The sequence below is a fragment of the Zeus faber genome (genome assembly GCF_960531495.2).
Source record: "Zeus faber genome assembly, chromosome: 9".
NCBI lineage: Eukaryota > Metazoa > Chordata > Actinopteri > Zeiformes > Zeidae > Zeus > Zeus faber.
This window is the reverse complement of record NC_137197.1, coordinates 17,979,584-17,993,584: the sequence shown is the minus strand read 5'-3', so window position 1 is coordinate 17,993,584 and position 14,001 is coordinate 17,979,584. Positions and strand designations below refer to the sequence as shown.

The following is a 14,001-nucleotide window of genomic DNA, read 5'->3' as shown; positions in this document are numbered from 1 at the left end:
TCTGTACATACAGAGGCATGTTCCCTCTATCTATTCCATTTTATTTCATTTTATTTTTATTGTATTTTATTCTATATATTTTTATCTTATTCTATAAGTATCCAACTTACTGTATTACGTTTTAGGAGTCAGTTAGTCGGTCTATTAGAAAGGAATTCTTTACTTTTATTTATTTTTTTCCTAGGACATATTGTGTGCTATCACCGGGTGCGTTGCATTACATTTCACTGCATATATGTATGAAAGTATGTACATGTATGTGACAAATAAAAAATCTTGAATCTTGAATCTTGAATATATATAATTGCTCTCGTTTTGGGAACCAGGCACCTTTATCGTGCGCGCGTGACGTCACGGATCGCGTCTGTGGTGGTCACGTGATCCCCCCTCGGCGTTCTGAAAGCGCGCTGTCGTGTCCCACGTCTTCTCGCGATACTTGCGCCCCAAGCGGTCGATAGCGTGTCTGTCGAGTAGTCCGCCTCCAGCGAAACATCGCCACCACGCCGTAAGTATGTCCTCTCTAAAATGTTCGCAACAGTACGGAGTTTAGTCCGTTTCCATCTTTTAATATTCACTGATCACCGGAGTTGTTTTTTTTTAACACGCGAAGAACAAGCTATCTGCAACAGCTCTGCCTAGTCTCGTCGCTACCGTGTGCTCCTCGGGGCTAACGTTGCTAGCTAGCTGTTGGCTTCTGACCTGCGTTCGAAAGTTATTCGTGTGCTTTATATTTCGTGCGATCAGCCCGTTCTCCACGGAGCAAGAGGAGATGACGTCCCCGGACCTGAGACTCAATCACACCATCTACATCAACAACTTGAACGAGAAGATCAAGAAAGATGGTGCGTGGTAGCCGTTCGTAAAGCGGATGCTAAGCTAACGGTGCTAATATTGCCTTTGTGACTCCTACACGCACGAAGTTTACTAGCGCGTGTTCTCTGCGTCCACAGAGTTGATGAAGTCCCTATACGCCATCTTCTCACAGTTCGGGCAGATTTTGCACATCTTGGTTGCGCGGAACCTGAAGATGAAGGGCCAGGCCTTCGTCATATTTAAAGAAATCAACAGCGCCTCCAACGCATTAAGATCAATGCAGGGATTCCCCTTCTATGACAAGCCCATGGTACAGCACTGTTTATACATTTTGACCCGATAACATATTTTAAGTGCAAAGAAATTGTACATTGCAAATTAATCACGATCCAATAATCCAAGATTATTGACAGACTAATCAATTGTGGAAATTATCATTAGTTCCAGCCCTACTGTGTTATAATTGAGTAGAAAATAAAACACTGTTGTCTGATCAGTATTCTCATTTATATGGTTAGCTCCCCATATTACGTAACGGATGCACGGGCCACATTTGACCCCCAGTTGAATAGGGGTGACGAACACCATCACTGCTTCCTTAAGTAGGTTGGGGTTGTCTCATATCTTTCTCCAGCATATCCAGTACGCCAAGCAGGACTCTGACATCATAGCCAAAATGAAGGGCACCTATGTTGAACGTGACCGTAAGAAGGAGAAGAGAAAGGTCAAGGGGGCTGAAGCAGGTGGCGCCAAGAAGGGTATACCAGGCGCAGCCACACCCATGGGCCCTGGAGTACCAGCAGCGATGCCGGTAAGTGATCTCAAGATACTGTAATGCCAGTAAACAATGATAATAATCGTTTGAGATTCATTCATGAGATGGCTCACAATTTAGGCTTGTTGGTGTGTATCAAAGATCACCATCAAGTAATTTTATTAATTGTATTATCAAGGAGCATTTTTGCTCCAGTGGTCTAGAATCTGGGAAGGGTATGTTTTCCTTGTTTTCGGTGAATTAAAAACCCTGTTTTTCAGGATATGTCTGGTGTCAGTATAGATATGGGCGCTTGGAGAAACTTTTTTTTTTTCCCTCCCAGTCGTAACTGACTTAAACACCCGGGTTATACTTGTTACTATAGGGAATGCCACCAATGAACCAAGCGCCCCGTATGATGCCCATGCCTGGCCAGCCACCCTACATGCCTCCTCCAGGGATGATGCCTCCTCCTGGGATGGGGCCCGGCCAGATGCCCCCTGGAGCCATGCCTCCTGGTCAGATGATGCCTGGACAAATGCCAGGACAGATGCCGCAGCAGGTGGGAAGCTCGTCTTAGCTTTATTTTAGTTTCTGTGTTGCACACACACACACACACCTGAGCCATGTAAAGCTTTGTGACATGCCAGGACGTGTACTCCGTGAGGTAAGTTACGGTAAGTTTAATTTAGGAGGATTTAAATGTATATTTAAAACAACAGAGACAATTGTAGACTATTATATATTTACAGAACCCAGAGTCGCGATTGTGGCGCTGATTTTGGACGTTAGTATTTTTAGAGCTTATTGTGCGTAATCACCGGGTGTCATGACATTTACTGCATATATGTATAACTGTATGTTTATGTATGTCACAAATCTATTGAACTTGAACTAACCATAGGTGGTTGGCACACTTTGTTGTCCAAAGTAAAAAATTGGCATACTCAAGTATGGCGGGTTAATTTGAGTGAAGTGAAAGTGCAGGGGGAGGCTTAGTACATACAGTGAAATGTATGCAATTTTTCGATGCAGCACCTCATTTTGTGCCTTCTCATTCCAGGTTGCAGAAAACCCTCCCAACCACATCCTCTTTCTCACCAACCTGCCGGAGGAGACCAACGAACTCATGCTGTCTATGCTCTTCAACCAGTCAGTATCAACCCCAAGTGTTTTTATATTCAATTTTAGAAAGTACATGTTTTCAATTTATTGTTTTGCTGCTGTGTAGGTTTCCGGGATTCAAGGAAGTGCGTCTGGTCCCTGGGCGCCACGATATCGCGTTTGTGGAGTTTGACAATGAGGTGCAGGCAGGTGCTGCCCGAGAGGCTCTACAAGGCTTCAAGATCACACAGACCAACGCCATGAAAATTTCCTTTGCCAAGAAATAACACGTCGACCAGCACCCGGAGATACTTGGCCTTTTGTTTTGTTTTGTCTCGCACATGCTTGTAGCTGATGAGCTTTGGTCCGTAACGGCTGTCAACATTTATAGGGTTTTTAGATCACCAGTGTGGCTGGAAAAAGTCTTCGAGGGGTTTTTCTTCCAGATCATCTCTGGTGTCGAGCGTAAGTATGCGTCATTCACAATTGTCGATTGTACTCCCCCCCCCCGATAAACAGAGGTTACAAGTTCAAAATCTAGTAACCATACCCTAATTGGATGATGATTTGTGATTATACACAGACCCTTGAGCTACATGATGTGCCATTCCTTTTTTTTTTTTTTTTTACTTTGTCATAAAGCATTGCACCCAGAGTCTGGTTTACCAGACATTGTACCTGGAGCTTTTAGTTTTTAATAAAAAAAAAAAACCTTTTCTCTATCTCATTGTCTTTGTTTCTTTTAGTCTTGAACAATAACTGTCCTGGTTTCCCTATGACTAAAGGGAGACACCTCCCTCCCATATCCAGCAGGTGGAGCGTAAAACAAACATAACGACAGCGTGCATGTACTATCTCCACCTGGTCCAGACTCCACTAGTCAGACTGCTTTAGATCAAAGCAGCGTTTAGAGAACTCGCTGGGCTCAGAGCGCCATGGGGCGCCGCATAAACAATGCTACCGTAGTATGGCTGCCTAATCCTAGCTACCACCAGCTGCAGCAGTGAGCATCTTTTTAGCAGTGGGAACAATACGAGCAGCGGAGAAGAAGCCATCCGGCTGACACTTTAAATGCAGAATTGATCTTTTCTTGTGCTTATTTTTGGCATTTACAAACACCTGACATTGTGCATTCTCAGCGGGTTATCACAAATCAGTTAAGTCAATATTGTTTGTGTTGCAAAGTGTGCCATACATTTTTGGCTATTCGGCTTAGAGAAGCGCTTTCATTTTAATATAGTCCCCAATAGAGTGCTGCAGGGATGAGGTATTTTCGGAGGCCAACCCGGAAGTCAGCATCGCCCTGGTTCCCTCGACCAGAAGCCGATGGGATTTTTCCATTGGATTTTTGATTATTGCCGAAAATAAACTCTGTGGCAAACAAAAGTTTGATACTCACAGGTTTTGTTAAAGATAATCTTCACAAATGTAAACCACTTTTATGACTTTCAAGTTCAAGTGATTGTCACATACATATACATACAGTATATGCAGTGAAATGTCATGACACCCAGTGACCGCACAAGCGTAAATACAATCGCCAGGAGTAAAAGGCTGACGTTGGGGTATAGGGGAACTAAACCGCGATCGGATTACCTCAACGCCACCACCACGAAGCTTCCAACTCGTCATTTCATTTTACTCGCTTACCTCTTTGACAAAAGCCTAGAATGTTTGTCAGAATAGTTTGCCAGAGCACGAGTATAAACACAAGAGGCTGTGAAGGCGGACCAGTGAGTAGATGACTGTTTGTTGAACGTCCACGACACCGTCTGTAGTCTCATGTAGCCACTTGTCAGCAACCACCTTTTTTAAGACACGTCAGAGCTTCAAAATTCAGAAAGTGGGGTATTTACTGACGTATTTTATATTGTAGAACGAAACGAGAAAATCTCTTAAGCTTGTGTTAACCACGGACCTTATCTCAGGCACATAACCAAAAACCCTTTGCCTTTCAGACGAGCCGGGAGTGCTGAACAGACCTCCGTATTCATCAATCTTAAGATTTAGCAAACTCTTTATGGTCTCAACCAGACTTGAAATTTCACAGTTAAAATTGTCACTTTTCCTAGACTACCCCATCCCTTCAGAGAGCGATCCCTAATTACAGGATCATTATTCCTTCTGAAATAGCTTTTATTTGTCAGGGAGAGGCTTGTGAATTAATCATGAAATATATAATTAAGATGTGCATTAGCACCTCGTCCAGGGCAGACAAGTGCCCACTGTTGTGCATTTAAATCGCACCGGCGAGTAGTTGTCAGATCAGCTTAATAATGTACACAAAATGTGCATTCTGTTTTCACTTTCCCAAGCCTTTCCACACTTCCCTATTTTGCCTTGAGAAAGCTTTGACCTTAGCACCGAGGGCGCCGTGTGCGTGTGTGTGGGTGTGTGTGTGTGTGTGTGTGCGTATGTGTGTGTGCGTGCACGCACACTTGTGCGTGTACATGCGTGTGTGCATGAGTGTCGCATGGTCTTGGCAAAATGCCACCTCACTCCCTTTTTCACTAACACAGTGATCTTTCAGTCCAGGGACTAAACGGATACTTATCTGCTGCCCTGCTCTTGGGATAGCTCTGCCAACGTCTTTCAATGGTTGAATGTATAATACCATGAGCTTTGCATTCATCATCTCCGTCAGTGACACTCTTGTGGCTTTCTTCATGGAAAACGACAAAATTAATGTTCCGCCAGCCGGACTGGCTGCTGACTGGCAAGTTAAAGTATTTTACAGTCTGTTGTGTTGCATGTTATTGTAGTGACATTGCACGTGCGATATGTCATTCTTTTCAGATAATATAGTTGAAGTTCAAGAGACATGTACTATTATAATTTAGACTTCGCGTTACACCTTTAAATCCACCAAAAATGTCCAAAATGAATAGCGTCTGAACTTTGAAGAAGCCCTGAAAATCGAACCTGATGGGAAAAAAAAAACAACTACTTGTGTTTACGGGTGCTTCCCTCATATGTCGAGCATAATGGTGATAGTGTTTTTGGAATAATATCTGTCAAGGGGACATGAGGGTGCTGCCAATAGATGGTGCCAAAGATCTAAATCTGAACATTGACAATTTAGCAGCCAGGTGTGTTCGGGGTGACGCAGCTCAGTCGAGGTGGCATCGGCCGGATGCGGTCGCTTGACATCTCCATGGGGCTGGGTGGGAATTCGGCTCAATCGGGGGACACCGATGCGAAGCGGCCTCCCTCCCCGAGGGCCATCTGCTCCGTCCAGGGGTCACGGCGGCGGGGCGGCGCAGGGCCACGGAAACGCCACTGGTTTCCAGGGGAGTTGGTTCTGCAGCGAGCCAGGCCCGTGGGGGTGGGGACGGGGGCGGAGGGGGGGGGGCTGAATAAGAGTTGGGAAGAGGGCAACGGGAATCTCATTAGGTCCCCGCCGATAAAGAAGACGCATTGTGCGGTGGCCTCGGGTGGAGGCCCGGGAGCTGGACGTGGAAAATATGCCGGCGGGACCGACGCCAATATGCAAAGAGCTGCAACCCACTCCCGTCTTTCATCTTCCCCCTCTTTCTGTCGCTCTTTCCGTCCGTGATTCCCAAGCTTTTTTTTTTTATTCATGTGAATGACCCGCAACTTGATACGGTTTGGGCCACAGGCTCCATATGATAAGATTTCGTCTCTGGGACCTCACCCTGAGCAGATCTTTGTTGTTAGATACTGTTATATATCGAAGTTCAAACTTCCGTACCTGTCTGTACAATGCCAATGGAGCTAAGGCCCACAAAACAGTAAATACTGTACATTCTCTGATGGGGCCAACTTCTTCTTAAATTAAACGGTGTCCTTTTACTTGCTGATCGTTTTTTTTTTGTTTGTTTCGAACCTCTCGAAGGACCCCGGAGGGTCCGCGGACCTCACGTCGAGAACCGCTGGTTCTTGTTCACAGCCTAACGGGGCCGCGGCGTGTATTAACCTGACTTTTGGAGCCGTCTTTCTCCTGCGGTTGAACGCGCCCTTCCGATTTCTGACACGGACGTCAGGCTTCACTGCCGCGGCGCGCCTCTCGTTTGGCCGCACGTGCCAATGCGCGTGCGCGTGGCTTTCCTATAAGCCGGTAAAGTGGCGGCTCACCCACACGCACACGGGACGAGCCCGAAAGTGTTTTGCAAGACCATTTAAAACGTCTTGTGTTTTTTGTTGGTTTAGTTTTTTATTTAATTGTCATCCCACTCCGCTGTCTCCCATTTTCATTTTTAAACACAGAAAAAAACAAAAAACTGATGGAGAGTAAATAAATATGCAAACAAACACCAGTGGGTGTGCTGGGTCGCAGCTAAATAACCATTTAAAATAAGATAAAATGAAGACAAGTTTATAGAAAAAGACGGATATTCCCTGCCTCCGGAGTGACACACCCTCCACGCTCTCTCTCTCTCTCGCTCTCTCTCTCGCTCTCTCTCCCTCTCTCTCTCTCGCTCTCTCTCTCTCTCTCTCTCTCTCTCGCTCTCTCTCTCTCTCTCTCTACCTCTCCGTGCGGACGGATCTTGGTTGACCAGTGCCCGCGTAGCGTCGCCGGGATGAGCAGAAAGTGAAACGCAAAAAACAAAGAAGAAGAAGAAGAAGAAGAAGAAAAGCCCACCCACACACACACACACACACACACACACACACACACACGCACATACGCACTTTGGATTCAAATCCGAAAAGAAACAGCTTGAGGGGGGAACCTCGCGGGCGGAGGCGGTGAGAGTGTGAGCTAATTGGGATGAGAGTTCAAGTGAAGTGAAACAGCGGATTGGACCTTTAAAGCCTCTTAGCGCAGGTGGGAGGAAAACACGCGCAAAGGGGGAGTGTGTTTATACGCGTTTCTGCGCGTCTGTGTGTGTGTGTGTGTGTGTGTGTGTGTGTGTGTGTGTTTCCCCAGTGGGAATCGACGCACCGCCAAGTCCTGGGAGGGACAGACAGAGAGAGAGAGTGAGACGGAGAGACAAGGAGGGGACTGAAGAGCAGGTGGAGTAGAATCCCAGGTGGACCAGGACCGGTGATGTGTTTTTCCATTCGGACCCGCTGGCCCTGCGCGTCCAGGGGTTTCTTATTGGTGTAGATTGGAGGATACCCCTGCACCACCCGCCCCTCACCCCCACCCCCTCGGCCCAGACCCCCCTCCAAAGACGCGCGGATGGAGAGAGGAGAGGGAGCGACGCACGGCTCCGGTTCTTCTGGTCCCCAGGAGGAGAGGACCAGGACCGGGACCGGGACCGGGATCATGAGGAACCACCGGGGGCAGCTGCACTGGATCCTGGTACTCCTGTGCGCTCTGTCTGTGCAACCGCGGGTAAGCCGCCGATTAGGTGCTATTTTTGGGCAGCTATTTAACCGTGCTTCCACTTTTGATGTAACCGAGGTTCGTTTTTTTTATCACCGCAACTTAGTGAGGAAAAAAAACCCCGAAAAACCCGCAAAACTAACGATCTAATCATGCATTGCAGTGCAGTCCAAACTGTCCGTTGAATTCCCTTCACCCTCCCCACTCCCACGGCGCTGCGCCCACCTGTTGTTCGGCTCGGTCTCTGCGCTTGCTGCTCCCTGAGCAGGATTGCTCGGTTAGACATTTGATTTGACAGTAAAATACATTAGTCTGTATGTGGAGGCAACCTACACTAAGCCGCGCGGGTTTTTTTTTCTTTCTTTCTTTTCACTGAACATGCAAAACCATTTGAGAGACCGAGATGCCACCCTCACCGCCCCGACCCGACCGTCCATTGTTTTCAGTCACAGTCCAAGGATCCCTGTTCCTGAGTGTGAGGTCTAATTGCCTCGTTGGCTCTTGCTGCTTTGTGCCATACCACCCAAATGAATGCTAAAGATATGATTTAATTTCAAAGCAAAATCTTTATATCATGTGATGACCCCCTGGTGCTTGTGAGAGGTATCAGAACCATATTTTGCATACTATACACATTAAACCAACAAAGGGGTCCGCTTTCCCTATTCTGTCCCAATAGATTGACAAGGGGTCAGATCTACAGGTTCCCTAATGCCTCGGCTGGGAGGCGGGTAAAGCAGGAAGAACTTCTAGAGTTATTATCATCTGATATTATCATCTTAAATGGCTTATACTTTGTATACTTTGTAAACTAATAAGCAAATGTGTTTTACAGAGCAATAAATACTTAGCAGTTAGGGGAAGAAGGGCTCAACTTCGGTGTTTGGGGTGGGCAGCAGGAGAACTAAATGGGGTGATGCTCCACCTTGCCCCTGTTTTGAACCAGGCATGCCAAGGGTCATGAAGATACAGTCCTGATCAGATATGTTTCCCTTTTTGACCTGCAAGTGGTCAGGAACCTAACAGGAGGGGTATAGGAACAGTCCCAGGTGTGTGTGTGTGTGTGTGTGCGTGTGTGTGCGTGTATGTGTGTGCGCCCGTGTGTGTGTGCGCACGCAACGTTTCTTGTGCAGTGAGCACAGAGCCTGAATGTTTAACTTGGGTGTGTGTGGAGCCAGGGGGCACATCCGTGTAACTCTGGGGCGTGTGAATGTTAAGACAAAACTCCACATGTCTCTCTCTGTACTCCTCTCATCCCTCTCTGCCTCACTGCTGAAGAACAACACAAGACGCTCCCTCCGGTCAGTGTCCTCGCTGCAATGCATAACTCACAAGGCCTGGACGCTATGCGAAAATTTGCAATTTCTGTAAAAGTGATCTCCGACACTGGAATACAACAATAAAATGCAACCCCGACTGAATATTGCCAAAACAGAGTTATAGGTTCTGACAATCGGTCGGCGTTTGCTTGTGTGGTTTGATGAAGGGTAGGGATTGACCCGTGAAGGTGAATGTTTTCGTGATGGAGCTTTGATGTGTTTGGGTGCAAGGGCTTTGCCTGGGTGTAATGACACTCTAATGGCCGAGGCTCTCCTGCAGAGACGGTCCGAGCTGCGGCCCGAGATCTCTGTCTCCGAGCAGCCCAGTTAGATGGAGCGCTGAAACTCTGGTATGCACGGAATGGGCTCAGGAAGGGGGGAGATGGAGAGGAAGAAAGGAGGATGTAGAGTGATGAGCGGCACTGTATCTCCACAGGCCTTTTGATGTGGGGGAGTTTAACCACCACCCCGCCCCTCGGCTCGGGGACAGGGGCAGGCGAGGGACACACGAGCGCCGCGGCAACAATGGGCCGACTGATATTCGGCGTTGCCACCTTGGCTTCGTCTGTCCTGTCCGGCCAGGCAGGTTGACTAACACAGTGGGATTAGAGGTGCACGTGATGACAGTGAGAGCTCGATTCCCTGCTCGTACTTTGATTTAATTTCCAGGGTAACCCAATGTAATGTAATTTCATTTGACTCGACTCGACTCGACTCAAAAAGGTCTTGTTGAGATTTTTTCAATTTTGTCCATAAACAGAGATTTGAGTCTTCTTTTTCTTTGTTTGTTTAATAAATAGGAATAACAGCCTGTATCTGTGTCTGTTTGGGGAGCCACCAGTATGGCTGTCATGTCAGAAGGAAGAACACAACTACACACACTCCTGACCCTGATGCTCTGTCAGACTCTCAGGGGGTCTTGTTAGCTCGAGCCAAGTCTGTGTGTGTGTGTGTGTGTGTGTGTGTGTGTGTGTGTGTGTGTGTGTGTGTGTGTGTGCGCGCGCGTGCGCCTGTGCCTGTGCATGGGCGTCTGTCTGCACACCCACTCCCACCTTTAAATGCACTCTGGAAGGAAAAGCAAGGAGACACGGAGAGAGAGAGAGAGAGAGGAAGAGAGAGAGAGAGAGAGAGAGAGAAAGAGAGAGAGAAGTAACAAGGAAACAAAGAATGGCAACTGTCCCTAGAAACGCAGATGCCAAACGCCGATGCTGTGCGTTTGTTCCCGGATAGAGAAAGTGAAAACAGGGAGGGGTGGACCCGGGAGGATAAAGAGATGACCTGTGGCCAGGTGCTTAGCGTCCGCGTCCCCCAGGGAGAGAGGGATCTGAAAAAAAAAAAAATGGGAGTGGCACTATCACAGAGAAAGGAAGGGACGGAAGAATGGATGGATGAGGAGGGAATGGAAATACGGAGGAATAGCCTGGAAAAAGGTGTTTGTCGGGCGTGAAGCAGAAACACCCAGACAAAGGGAGCGGTGTAAACAAGAGGGAGGGGCAGATTAAGACAGCGATAAAGAGCTGGATAAGGGATTGTATGGATGAAGCGGTGGTGTATCTGAGTGCGATCTTCCCTTCTGTTTGGCGGTGGAGGGAGTCAATCTTATCTCCCTTTGTGTTACTCGCCCTCCGTCGCAGGACCCGGGTCGTAATTGATCACAACACACAATCGATGACGCGGACGAGACGCGCAGCACCAGCTCAGGGTTTCTAACCGTAACGTTTTTCAGATGTATTGACGTGACGTGGCTGTTTTTGATTGAAATGCACATTTATTGCTGCACCATTTGAAACGTGTGGTTATTAAAGAGTTAACACTCACACTCGGCTGAGGAACGGCCCTGATGTCTTTTTCTTGTCGGACATGGAAACATTCGCAGGATGTTCATTCTTATCTTGATTTGACAATTCCATTTAGCGACACACACACACAGTGTTAGATTACGTGTTTTGATATAATATTTACCGCCGTCTTTATGGATTGAATTGACCAATTGTAAGTGCTTGGCTGGTATAAAAAAAGATGTGTAAGATAAAAATGTACTTTCTAACTTTTCTTGGATTTTGCAGACGTGATTAAAGCCAGCTACACTTTTACTGACAGTCCATAAATTTGCCAGAAGGTTGGCAACCCTGCTCCTGCGTCACAGAACTCAAATCACAAACTCTGCTTTTTGCACAAACATGTTCATCCTCCTCCGACTACATTTTTTAAGCAGTAATGACAAGGCCTTGTGAAGAATTTTTCAATTTTATCCATAGACGGGAGGATTAAGACAGAGATAAAGTGAAAAAAAACCATTTTATTTATAATATGATGATATTAAAAATAAAATGTTTTTTCACTCATGTAAAAGTTACCTTCCTGTGAATGTTTCTGTCAAATGTTGATTGTAAACATTTTGTCGTGTCCACAATTAAGCCCATTGCCAGGCCACAATAATAATCGTGCACATACTGCAGTCTAGGAATTTAGAAGCCATCGGCTGCTTCATGAAACGCCGTCCGTTGACTCTTATTAGAAGCAGAAGGATAAGACAGAAGTGTAACATCTGGAGGATAGTCCGCCATGTTGCCTTGATGCTCTGCTTTTGGGCGTTCATAGTTTGATGCATTCATTACATCTTGTCATCACATGTTTTGTTTTGGCGTATTGGCGTGTGTATGCATGGGAGTCCAGGGAGTTGGAGTGGGAGTAATGGCTTTTCCTTCCCTGCATTTTTGTCTTGTTCGTGCATTGGGTGACATATAAAAGTTACTTTTTTCCTTCTCCCCCCCCCTCCTCTCCGGTTCCCAGGCTGTGTGCGCGGTGGGGATGTTTGAGCTGCAGATCCGTCACTTCCAGAACCCCCATGGCCACTTGCAAACCGGAGACTGCTGTGACCTCCAGGCCAACGGGGGGCAGCGTTGCTCACTCAGGGACCAGTGTGACACGTTCTTTCGGGCCTGCCTCAAGGAGTACCAGGCGCGGATCATCCCGACGGGCTCTTGTACGTTTGGATCGGGCAGCACGGGAATCCTGGGTGGAAACTCTCAAACGCTCCGCCACCGAGGTCACGACGGAGGAGGAGGAGGAGGAGGAGGAGAAGGGAGTAATGGACACATTGTCATTCCCTTCAAATACGCCTGGCCAGTGAGTATGGGAACAATGCTTTTTTATCAATATGGCCACCAGGGAAACACACTCGGCCAAGTATATCATGTCAATGCGGTTGCCTCAATTGATTGCAGTGTCTCTTAAGCACAAATTCACAGACTTTCAGCCTAGGCACACTTGGCATATTCTTTTGCCTTTTTACATGTAATTGGAGTCGTAAAATGTGAGGCGCTCAGCGAGACACGCTATGGAATGTTGTGAAACATCATCTGTCCTCTGCAGTTGTGTCTTTCATGTCGGCTCCTGGGTTCCTCGGGTCTTTCACCCTCACCCCTTACACCGTGCAGGCTCTGCCTTCCAGTCGTCTTCTCTCCTACACTTGTACATCACTGTATTCCGTTTTTTTTCCACCTCTTCTTCAATTCCCTGCTTTTGTCTCAAAACCGTAGTATGCTTAGTTAGTATGTTAAAAGTACCAGGTTGCCACACTACATCCGGTGAAATATCGTGGTACGCAAACTCTGCACGAGACACTGGCATTAACATCCCATAATGCATTAACATCCCATAATGCATTGCACGTCACAAGGACAACTGCAGATCATAGGTCAAGACTGAAAACAACAAACAATGGTGGAGGGCAGGTCAGACCAGTAGTGCCGGTATATGACGGTATATATAGTTTGTCCAAAAGTCTATAGATCTTTTTATTCATATACTAAGGTACCCTTGATAGTAGTATGCATATGTAGTATGCAGTATGTAGTATGCAGTATGTAGCATGCAGTATGTAGAATAAATGATGTAGTACACAGTATGTAGTATGCAGTATGTAGTATGCAGTATGCAATATGTAGTATGCAGTCTGTAGTATGCAGCATGTAGTATGCAGTATGTAGTATTTAGTATGCAGCATGTAGTATGTAGTATGTAGTATGTACTATGCAGTATCTAGTATGCAGTATGTAGTATGTAGCATGCAGTATGTCGTATGCAGTATGTAGTCTGCAGTATGTAGTATGTAGTATGCAGTATGCAATATGTAGTATGCAGTATGTAGTATGCAGCATTTAGTATGCAGTATGTAGTATGTAATGTGCAGTATGTAGTATGTAATGTGCAGTATGTAGTATGTAGTATGCAGTATTTAGTATGCAGTATGTAGTATGCAGTATGTAGTATGTAGTATGTAGTAGGTCAAGCCGGATGCAGCAAGTCTTTGATATCAAGTCTCTAAACTAACGGCTTCATCAAGACCATTTTAATTGCACGTTCACCACACAACAGGGAAGTCTCCCCGACACGCAAGGCCATCGATGCCCCAATTCCACCTTTCTTTCCGATTCCTTCTGCAACCTTCAAATATCATCCAAATAGTACAGGAAGAAGTGAGGGGGGGTGGGACCCCATGAGATGCAAGTACGAGGGTAATAAAGGAGTCGCTCAGCTGTAGTACGGAGCCTCGAGGCCTTATTGGGGAACGAAAAGTACTTGACTAAATAGAGAAGGGCTTGTTAGTTCTGGCTCATGCTGGATTTTTGCTGTTCACAAATATGTTGTTTTATTTGTCTGCTTTTGAGCCCCGAGAGTCTCACAGGGGGGAGGGGGCGGGGGGCGGGGAGACC

The 14,001-nt window shown here is 46.6% G+C and overlaps 2 protein-coding genes across 3 annotated transcripts in view; both read left to right on the top strand.

Moving 5' to 3' along the window:
* Positions 1-444: 444 nt before the first annotated feature.
* On the top strand, positions 445-3,393 carry snrpa (small nuclear ribonucleoprotein polypeptide A). Of its 2 annotated transcripts, none has more exons than XM_080006428.1 (7): positions 445-505; positions 745-842; positions 951-1,123; positions 1,448-1,624; positions 1,953-2,129; positions 2,631-2,719; positions 2,799-3,393. In XM_080006428.1, the coding sequence occupies exons 2-7, from the start codon at positions 770-772 to the stop codon at positions 2,956-2,958; spliced, it is 849 nt and encodes a 282-aa protein (XP_079862554.1). In that variant the 5' UTR covers positions 445-505; positions 745-769; the 3' UTR covers positions 2,959-3,393. The 2 variants fall into 2 exon arrangements, with proteins under 2 accessions (XP_079862554.1, XP_079862555.1); XM_080006429.1 differs by having other exon boundaries at positions 469-509.
* Positions 3,394-7,501: 4,108 nt separating this feature from the next.
* LOC307235316 (uncharacterized protein) overlaps positions 7,502-14,001 on the top strand; it is a 40,764-nt gene continuing 34,264 nt past the window's right edge. The window contains exons 1-2 of the mRNA XM_080007351.1: positions 7,502-7,973; positions 12,077-12,412. Coding sequence (XP_079863477.1) covers positions 7,818-7,973; positions 12,077-12,412 — 492 coding nt within the window. The 5' untranslated portion in view covers positions 7,502-7,817. The remainder of the gene's footprint in view (positions 7,974-12,076; positions 12,413-14,001) is intronic.